This window comes from Heterodontus francisci, unplaced genomic scaffold (genome assembly GCF_036365525.1).
Source record: "Heterodontus francisci isolate sHetFra1 unplaced genomic scaffold, sHetFra1.hap1 HAP1_SCAFFOLD_70_2, whole genome shotgun sequence".
NCBI classification, from domain to species: domain Eukaryota; kingdom Metazoa; phylum Chordata; class Chondrichthyes; order Heterodontiformes; family Heterodontidae; genus Heterodontus; species Heterodontus francisci.
Window position 1 is genome coordinate 3,312,286 of NW_027141156.1, and position 10,800 is coordinate 3,323,085.

General features: G+C 44.4%; 1 protein-coding gene across 1 annotated transcript; it reads right to left on the bottom strand.

Moving 5' to 3' along the window:
- Positions 1–859: 859 nt before the first annotated feature.
- Positions 860–2,411, bottom strand: LOC137362333 (neuropeptides capa receptor-like). Its single transcript, XM_068026745.1, has 2 exons — positions 2,312–2,411; positions 860–1,770 (listed from the first exon to the last, which is right to left on the bottom strand). Exons 1-2 carry the CDS (start codon positions 2,409–2,411, stop codon positions 860–862), a joined length of 1,011 nt encoding a protein of 336 aa, XP_067882846.1.
- Between the last annotated feature and the right edge of the window lie 8,389 nt (positions 2,412–10,800).

Below are 10,800 nucleotides of genomic sequence, written 5' to 3' on the forward strand. Positions count from 1 at the left end.
CCTATGTCCTATCATAAATATCCTTATTTCATTGTCAGTCTCTCAGTCACCCTTTCGATCTGTGTATCTCTCTTTCTGCCCCTTTCATTCCGTCTCCTTTCTTTCTTCTCTCTCAGAACATCTGTAAAACTCCACAAACATCAGCCATCCATTTGACGTTTGTTCATGGTGACAATATTTTGCTACCATAGCAATGGGACATTTATTAAAGACCGACTACCCACTACGTGGAGTATTGTACATCTTCAATGAGCCCACAAAGAGGGAGAGTAAACGAGAAGGGGAAATGAAGAGAGGCAATGGGGGAATAATGGGGAGGGGTAATAGGTTTGTAGTAATCGGAAAGGGGACTCTTTTAATGAAAATGGGAGAGTTGAAATTTGGATTGGGAATGAGGCCGGGCACTGGGGAGGGTAAATGATGGGGTGGGGAAATGGTGGAGTGGTAATGAGACGGTGGCTGCTGTTACTCTCCTGTTTAATAGGGGACACTGTGGCGCTTCTGTTGCCCCTTAATGTCCACTCCTCCACAAGTCGCCTCTTGTCCAGGGCCCACTGTATTTTGACGTGTGCGACATGTCATGCCAGTATACTTCTGGTCCTCAAGCTGTCTGTCACCTCTTGCCTGCTGCTCACAGTTCTTTTGCATGTTTTGCTACTTCTGCCTCAGTCCTTCAGATCATCCAGTGGTTACCTCTTATCTCTTACCCGCTGGATCATTGTCACGTGTCTACTCCTCTGCCAATCGGAAATAGCGCCCCCTCCCCCTGCAGCAATTCCTGATCTCATTTGGTTGATGAACGTATGATGAAATATTACATTCTTGGATGGAAACACTACTACCCTCCCCTGGGCTGCTCTCAATTGTTTTGTTTATACTTTAATTGAATAATTGATATAACTGGATACTGCACCGCTCTCTTGACCTGCTCTCTAAATTTGGACTGTGTCGCCCCATAAATAAATGTGTTAGTACAGCAACTTAAATTCATTAGCATAATTCCAACTTGTTGAGCGATAAATTCAGAATCATTGTAATCCCCAGGACTTTTTCCTGCAATGCTATAATACAAGAAATTTATAACAAGTAGCAACCACAGAAGTATGAAGCTGGTGGATATGGTGAGTAGTAAAATCATAGACTTTCTTCTGCTCGCCAACTCTCGGTCACTGCAATTTTCTCCCTTGCTGGGAGCCTTCAGTCCCTTACGGACTCGACTGACGACTAAAATGTGTCTCACTGTCAGAACATTGAACAACAGTATTAAAGCGAATGGGAGCAATGGGGTTATTACAGTATCAAACCAGTCAAATCCCACCCATCCGGGCTCAGTATAATAGCTTAATTTTGGATAACAGCCCCATGGTACATTGTCAATTATCTGTACAGGTTCATATGGAAAGTAGAAGGGGACACTTTTTAAGCAGAGCAGAACGCAGGTTGTTGCTAGAACCACAGCCGCAGTTTTCTCGGTGCAATATTTCGTTTTCAGCTTTGAGCAACAAATGGCCACATATCTATCAAAGGAAAAAGTGATGGTGAACCAGACAGAACAGTTGGTGGATGCACGACTCACAACAGCAGTAACACGACACACGGGGGTGATGTCCAGGAATGATCCTGGGAAATAATAATAACTGATACGATACAGTATGACATCAGTTACAATGACCAGTAAATCTGCCATTGCCATGGCTACCAGGTAGCGAGTGGTGCAGGTGGAGAGTCCACACTTGTCCCGAGACAGAATCACAATCGCCACTAAATTAACTGCAGGAGAGAAAAGAGAAAATGAACTGGATATTACTGATCAAACATTTTTCATGTATGACAGAGACTGTGAGGTCAGGAAATTAACAGCAAAAGAACAATCTGCTTCCAACCACCCACATCCAGCTTAACGGAGTTGGGACAGGGGGCAGGCAGGCAATGACTCCCAGAGGCTGGTTGGTAACTTGAATATTCTAATTTGGCTGGAATTCTCCAATTAAATCTGTTTTCCAGGTTTAGCTCCGGCCATCTGTGTTTCCGCATGAACCCCACTACTCAAACAACGACACCCAGGGTTGGAGATCGGACCCGTATGATCAGACTTCCTCGTACTGGGCTTAGACACTGCCTGGGATCATGCAAAGCCCATTAGGATCTGGAACGTTTGGGGATGAAACCCCCATGATCAGCCTCTCCCCAAAGATAATGTTCTCCCAGGGATGAGACCCTCCCGGGATCAGAAACTCCTTCTGAATGGACTACCTGCCTGCATCAAACGCCCAGAGATCCGTTCCCCTATCCTGTATTGTATTAGACAGACCCAATCCTCTTCCATTCAGCTGCCTTGGACCACGCTCCAGGATAGCAGATCCATCCAAACGTTTGGGGATCAGGACTATCCCACCCCTTCCCCAGACCATCCTCCAACACGGTATATGCTCTAGGATAGGAGACCACTTTCCAGAGTTAAGAATCTGACACCCTCCCATCCCCCTCCTCCTTTTCCTCCTCCCCTCTCTTGAACTGCACTCCAGGCTAAGAGACCTATCACTGGGGTTACGGATCAGCAGCATAGATATCAGAGATGTCACCACTATCTCTGTCTAAGGATCTGGGGATTTTACACCATGGTATCAGACAGCAGTCCATACTTCGTGGTCTTGGGACCTGCTCCACAGTTCTCTTTTCCCAACTGGAAGCTGAGCCTCTGAGTCAGGCTGACTTCAGGCGGGAACCAATCAAAGATAAATAGGAAGTGTATGGAGTTAAAATACCAAAACACCGCCGCCCGCCTGTGCCACTCGTCACTTTTAATACCCACAACTAGCCTGCAGATCAAAAACAAAATACTGATAACTGCTGAAAATCTAATAAAGTAGGAGAATGTTGAAAACACTCAGTGGGCTAGGTAGCACCTGTGGAGAGACACAGGATTAATATTCCAGGTTTATAGCCTTTCATCAGACCGGGCAGATATTAGTGATTAACAGTTTTAAAGCAACAACAGAACCAGTAAAAAGCGGGAAATAAGGGAACAAAAGAACAAAGGCTGTGATAGGGAGGAGGGAAGGAGCAATTCAATGACAAAAGGGATGATGGTGCAAGACGAATGGGACAATTTAAGGAACAGAGGATTTATCCAGAGATTGTAAATTGTTGTAGCAGAATAACAGAGGGTGCGGTGAGCACGGAAATTCTGGCAAAAAGGGGTTTCCAGTGGCCCAGAAAACTGATAGCTGTGAACAAATTGTGAATCCCCACCCATGCACCATCCCACACCCCCTTCACTCCCAGTGACCCTGGTGTATCAGTCCTCCATTGCCAGCACAAGTTATCCGGGAAAATGGGAGCAAAGATTAGAATATTTTAACCTCAGTGTTGAGACTAACAGAGAATAAGATGCCGAATTGAAGCATGCAGGGCTGTTCCCTAATGGAGCTTCACTGGAAAAGTGTAGGAGGTCGAGGATAGAGAGGGCAGAGTTGGAATGAGATGTGGAACTAAAGTGACAAGGTAACGGAGGCTTGCGGTCACACTGCAGACTGAATGGAGAACTTCAGCAAAGCAATCAACCAATCTGTATTTTCTCCTCTCCACTCTACAAGAGACTCCTTCATGTGCAGCGAATACTGTTAAGAAATTATTTGAAGTACAAGCAAATCGATGTTTCACCCGGGAACAGTTTTTGGGGCCTTGGACAGTGGGAAGCGAAGAAGTAAATGAGAAGGTGCTACATCTATTGCACTTGCACGTAAAGATGCTCTGTTGAATGAAGCGAATGTTGGGGGTAATTGAGGAGTGGACCAGGGTTTCGAAATGAACAAGGTTCGGGAGGAGAGCAGAATATATGATTGGTGTTGGACCGAGCTGGATGTGGCAGAAATGTTGGAGGATGTTGCATTGAATACAATATAGCTGGGATGGTGAGGACAAGGGGTATATTATCGTAGCTCTTGCAGGGAGGCGAGTAGATGAAAGTGGCAATGGACGTAATTAGATGGATGCTCCAGGCTCTGTTAACCACAGTGGAGGAAAATCCTTGGCTGAGGAATAATGACAGCATTTTCAGAAGGGCTGGTATGGAAGGTAGCATCATTGGGACAGATGCAACCGAGTTGGAAACACTGGAAGAATGAAACATAACCTATCCAGGAATCGGGGTGGGAGGAAGTATAATCAAGGTAGCTGTGGGAGTCGGTGGGATTATAGCAGATATTGGTGGGCAGCCAATCCCCTGAAATGGAGGTAACGAAGCCAAGGAAGTGAAGTACCAAAGACGGACCATGTGAAGATGAGAGAGGGCGGAAAGTACAAGCAATGTTAATAACATTTTCCTGTTCAAGGCAAAATAAGGAAATGGCCCCAGTCAACAAAGAACTAGAAAAATGTAGAAAGGAGGGGAACCTGAATTTGATTGGAAAAAATATTGATCCAAGTATCTGTAAGATCTCACATTGCAGATCCGCTATTGTAAATCAATGGAAGAAACAAACTGCTTTACCTCTGGATGGCGACTGTAAAACAGAACATTTTAATGGAGCGTCCTCTAAGTGCACACTGTGCATGCTACACCAAGCGTGTATGTTCAGCTCAAATAAACAATACACTACAAATCAAATGGACAATACACAACAGTATCCAACACGAAGACAACTTAGCTGGGACTCAGACAGCCTCTCAGAGCCATGCAATTTGAGTCTGGTATATCCCATCGCTTCCACCAGAGATCCATACAGCTGTACTTTACAAGAGGATCCCTGCACATGGGTCTAGATGAAGAAATAGCGAGTATTTGCATTCTAAATACGGGCGGCACAGTGGCGCATTGGTTAGCACCGCAGCCTCACAGCTCCAGTGATCCGGGTTCAATTCTGGGTACTGCCTGTGTGGAGTTTGCAAGTTCTCCCTGTGTCTGCGTGGGTTTCCTCCGGGTGCTCCGGTTTCCTCCCACATGCCAAAGACTTGCAGGTTGATAGGTAAATTGGCCGTTATAAATTGCCCCTAGTATATAGGGAGGTGGTAGGGGAATATAGGGACAGGTGGGGATGTGGTAGGAATACGGAATTAGTGTCGGATTAGTATAAATGGGTGGTTGATGGTCGGCACAGACTCGGTGGGCCGAAGGGCCTGTTTCAGTGCTGTATCACTAAACTAAACTAAAGCAGAACCAACGAGGAAGGGAAGAGTTCTGGCAGAATGGAGAGTGAATGAAACAAAATAAATCAATTCCAAAAGGGGCCCTTGGAATGCATCAGCAGGAGATGGTGGAGGAAAACTGTCCGGCCTACAACCTCCTGGTATCTGTCAGGCGAGATCCCATCCAATGTGAGTCTATGGACAACTCTGGATTATAGAATGTTGGAGCACATTGGGGAGACTGACATGGAAAGAAATGTAAATGAGCTTCTGGAGCACCGCTCAGAGAAGGAATTGCGTCTCGTATGTTGTGGGATAGTTGGGGCAAAACGAACCAATGGAGGAGTATTCAGAATCTGAAGAAGGGAGAAAAATCTCTGAGTGTTGGGGCAGGGGTTTGGCTGTGGTTGTTACTAAACTATCAAATAAAAGTCAAAGAAAAACTTCGCAGCACTTAAGGTGGAAATGGGGGGAATATTTAATAAAATAATCAAAGAGAGAGTCAACTCTTTTGTTTCGATGGATTTTATCCACACATACTAAAAAAGATAGGGAAGAGATCGCAGAGGCACAATTATCAATTCATTAATTATCATCAGAGTGAGGAATACTGCAGAGGTCTGTCGGACAGGTAATGTGTTTCTTGTATTTAAAACAGAAGTTGATGAAGACCAACGATCGACAGCCCAGTTAGTATAACGTCAGTGTTAGAAAGGATAATGCAATATGTTTTCAAAGCTAGAATAGAAAATCATGTAGAAACACAAAATATATAGTCATAGAGTCATAGAGAGATACAGCACTGAAACAGGCCCTTCGGCCCACCGAGTCTGTGCCGACCAACAACGACCCATTTATACTAATCCTACATTAATCCCATATTCCCTACCACATCCCCACCATTCTCCTGCCACCTACCTATACTAGGGGCAATTTATAATGGCCAATTTACCTATCAACCCGCAAGTCTTTGGCTGTGGGAGGAAACCAGAGTACCAGGTGGAAACCCACGCGGTCACAGGGAGGACTTGCAAACTCCGCACAGGCAGTACCCTGAATCAAACCCGGGTCGCTGGAGCTGTGAGGCTCCGTATAATAGCGTATTCCTCTCATATTTCAAAAGGAAAGCCATTTTGACCAGACTAACTGAATTATTTGAAAAAAAAAATAAGGAAGACTAGATAGGACTGATGCAGTCGGTGCAATATACTTTAATTATTTGAAGGCCTTTGACAAGGCAGCAGACAACAAGCCCATCTCAGAGCAAGTAAAGTGAACGGACAAGCAGAAAAATGGTCAGCAAGCTGGCTACAAAAACTGAAAACAGGAAGTCGTGGATAGAGATATTTATTCAGATGTATAAATCAGAGGTGGAAAATGGTATTCCAAAGGGATCAGCATAGGTAAAACTGTCGCTCACCATTTCATTAAATTATATGGAATCTGGAAGCAGAAACACAACTTCAAAATTTGCTGACTAATCCAAATTCAGAGCACAGTTAATATAGGGGAGTAATTCAACAAATTAGCAAAGATAATAATAATAATTAGACTGCACATTATGAATTTCAGTTGCAAATTAAGTTGAAGAGACCTAAGTGTGAGGTGATGCATTTTGATCAGATGAATAAAGTTTCCCTACACTCATTCGAAATATAAGCATCTGAATTGGGTCGAGGATGGAAAATAGGATTCGTGGGTATAGATTCAAAAATCATTTCAAACGTAGCAACACAGGTTTATGGAGGAAATTAGCGCTGATATTTGTTTCTGGAGGAATGGAATTGAAAAGAAAACAAAGAGTTGATATTAAACTAATATAGAACCGACGTGATACAACACTTAGCATACTGTGTAGAGCTCTACTCTCCATATCACAAAGATAGTAATGCACTAGAGCAGGCGCAATGATATTAACCAGGATGATTCCAGAACTGAAGGTCGTGCCCTATTTATTTCATCATTAGGAGTTTGCTCGTGTTATTACAGACTGCACCGTACTGATCTCTTTATTATGAAAACACAATAGATATTTTCCTCAGCTATTCGTGTCCCTCTTCACAGGAACACACATCATTGTACCAAGGAAGAGATTAATCGAGGTTACATACGTACAGACTCCGAGTGATAGATAACAGCTGATCTGTTAAACCTTAATCAGTTGCACAACTGGAAGATTCAATATCAACAGCCGAACATCCATCCAGTGTGATATCAAGATAATGAAATTCAGCAATTAAAGACCCACAGATTCACAGGACAGTGATGGAGCAGAGGAAGCAGTTGCAGTACTTGGAAGCTACAACACAGGCATCGAACCGACAATGTGAAAATTAGCCCTGGTATGTCCGATCCATGAAAAGCAGGATAAATGCAATAGTACCAATTACCGCTGCATCAGTTCACTTTCGGTAATTATCAAAGTCATTTTAAGAGCCGCTGCCAATGCTATTAAGTGCCACTTAGACAACAACAACACTGATGCCCAATTTGAATTCCAAATGGACCAGACCTCATTGCAGCCTTGATCCAAAAATGGACAAAAGAGCTGGACTCAAGAGGTGAGGTGGGAGTGACTGCCTTCGATATCAAGGCAATATTTGACCAAATTAAAGTCAATGGGAATCAAAGGGAAATCTCCACTTTTTGCATTCATACCTCGCACAAAAAAAAAGTTCAGATTATTAGAGGTCAATCATCTCAGTACCAGAAAATTAATTCAGGAAATCTTTACGGTCGAGTCCTAGGCTCAACCATCTTCAGCTGCTTCATCAATGACCTTGCCTCCATCAGAAGATCAAAAGTAGGGATGTTCGCTGATTATTGCACTATGTTCAGTACCATTCACAACTCCTCATATACTGAAACAGTCGGTGTCCAGTTGCAGCAACACACAGGCAACCGTCGGCCTTGGGCGAATAAGTGGCAAGTAACATTCGCACCACGCAACTGTCCAACAATGACCATCTCCAACAAAACTGGGCTAATGGGAAGATTCTTGGTAGTGTAGATGAGCAGAGAGATCTTGGTGTCCAGGTACATAAATCCCTGAAAGTTGCCACCCAGGTTAATAGGGCTGTTAAGAAGGCATATGGTGTGTTAGCTTTTATTGGTAGGGGGATCGAGTTTCGGAGCCACGAGGTCATGCTGCAGCTGTACAAAACTCTGGTGCGGCCGCACCTGGAGTATTGCGTGCAGTTCTGGTCACCGCATTATAGGAAGGATGTGGAAGCTTTGGAAAGGGTGCAGAGGAGATTTACTAGGATGTTGCCTGGTATGGAGGGAAGGTCTTACGAGGAAAGGCTGGGGGACTTGAGGTTGTTTTCGTTAGAGAGAAGGAGGGGGAGAGGTGACTTAATAGAGACATATAAGATAATCAGAGGGTTAGATAGGGTGGATAGTGAGAGTCTTTTTCCTTGGATGGTGATGGCAAACACGAGGGGACATAGCTTTAAGTTGAGGGGTGATAGATATAGGACAGATGTCAGAGGTAGTTTCTTTACTCAGAGAGTAGTAGGGGCGTGGAACGCCCTGCCTGCAACAGTAGTAGGCTCGCCAACTTTAAGGGCATTTAAGTGGCCATTGGATAGACATATGGATGTAAATGGAATAGTGTAGGTCAGATGGTTTCACAGGTCAGCGCAACATCGAGGGCCTGTACTGCGCTGTAATGTTCTATGTTCTATGTAACAGAGAAACTAGCCATCTCTCCTTGACATTAATGCCATTTCCGTCACTGAATCCCCCAATATAAGTAGCCTGGATTTGCCATTTACCAGAAACTGCCAAATAAATGCTTTAGCCACAGCAATGAGTCAGAGGCTGGGAGTTCTGCGGTGAGTACCCCACCTTCTGACCCCAATTCTGGCCTCCAGCTGCAAGGCACAAGTCAGGAGTTTCGTGGAATACCTTCCCTGGATGAGTGCAGCATCAACAAATCTAAGGAAACCCGAGACCATCCAAACTAGAGCAGCTTGATTAATTGGCATCGCATCCACCACCTTAAACATTCACTTCTTCCACTACTGGCACACAGTAGCAGCAGTGTTTTCCGTTTGCAAAATACACTGCAACAGCTCAAAGAACAAAGAACAGTACAGCACAGGAACAGGCCATTCGGCCCTCCAATCCTGCGCTGATCTTGATGCCTGCCGAAACTAACACCTTCTGCACTTCCGGGGCCCATATCCCTCTATTCCCTTCCTATTCATATATTTGTCAAGATGTCTCTTAAACATCTCTATGGTACCTGCTTCCACCACCTCCCCTGGCAGCACGTTCCAGGCACTCATCACCCTCTGTGTAATAACCTTGCCTCGCACATCCCCTCTAAACTTTGCCTCTCGCACCTTAAACCTATGTCCCCTAGTAACTGACTCTTCCACCCTGGGAAAAAGCTTCTGACTATCCACTATGTCCATGCTGCTCATAAATTTGTAAACCACTATCATGTCACCCCTCCACCTCCGTCTTTCCAGTGAAAACAATCCGGGTTTTTCCAACCTCTCCTCATAGCTAATGCCCTCCAGACCAGGCAACATCCTGGTAAACCTCCTCTGTACCCTCTCCAAAGCCTCCACGTCCTTCTGGTAGTGTGGCGACCAGAATTGTACACAATATTCTAAGTGTGGCCTAACTAAGGTTCTGTACAGCTGCAACATGACTTGCCAATTTTTATACTCTATGCCCCGACCAATGAAGGCAAGCATGCCTCGCTAATGTTCATTCAACAGCACTTTCCAAACCCTCACACACTTGCATCTAGCAGGTCGAGAGCGTGGAAACACAGAAGCTGTAACTTAACCTCCAAGCCACTCACCATCCTGACTTAGAAATATATTGCCATTGCCATATTTTGCCACGAAGTTAGAATCCTGGAACTCCATCCCTGACAGCACTCTCGGTCTACCCGCTGCACGTGGACTGCAGCGGTTCAGGAAGACAGATGAGCACCACCTTCTCAATGGATGGTCAAGAAGTTCTGTCCTTTCCAGAGGTGCCCACATCACATGAAACCGATAAAAAGGAAATTACACGTTGGTGTGTGACCCACACGCGGTACAACTCCACAGTGACAGATACTTCATGCAATAAATGGACACTAGGATCAGCGTTCTACTGTGGTTAGTGACTAACTTTCATTGCAGTTCCTCCGTGATAGATAATTCCAGTAAGACATTCACTCAGAGAGCAGTTTTCACTGAGGTCTGATTCAGCATGACACAATATTCCACGAAAAGCAATAACAATTCAGTGAGGTTGTGCATTACAACCGGCGCTGTATTGCAGTTTAATCAAAAGAATAAACCCATAGAGATAACTCAACATATTTGACTTAACAAAATGATATCACTTATTAGCTGTCTGTCCAGTGGTGACCTCTAAATCAGCATGTAATATTATCAGCCAAAAAGTAATACCAGAGACCTGCTGGCACACAGATTTCCACAACTTCAATTATTATAGTATCTTACCAGGAACACCAATGATGGCAAGGATCAGGTAATATATTTTCTCAATACCGAATAAGGTTTGATACATCTTCTATATAAATGGATGTGTCCCTCCGTGCTGCAGGCACTCTGTCTGTATTGAACTGTGAGTTGATGCATTCCGAGATCCTTTAAATTATACCCTGTGGTTTCGCCACAGGGAAATTGAAGTTGCAACATC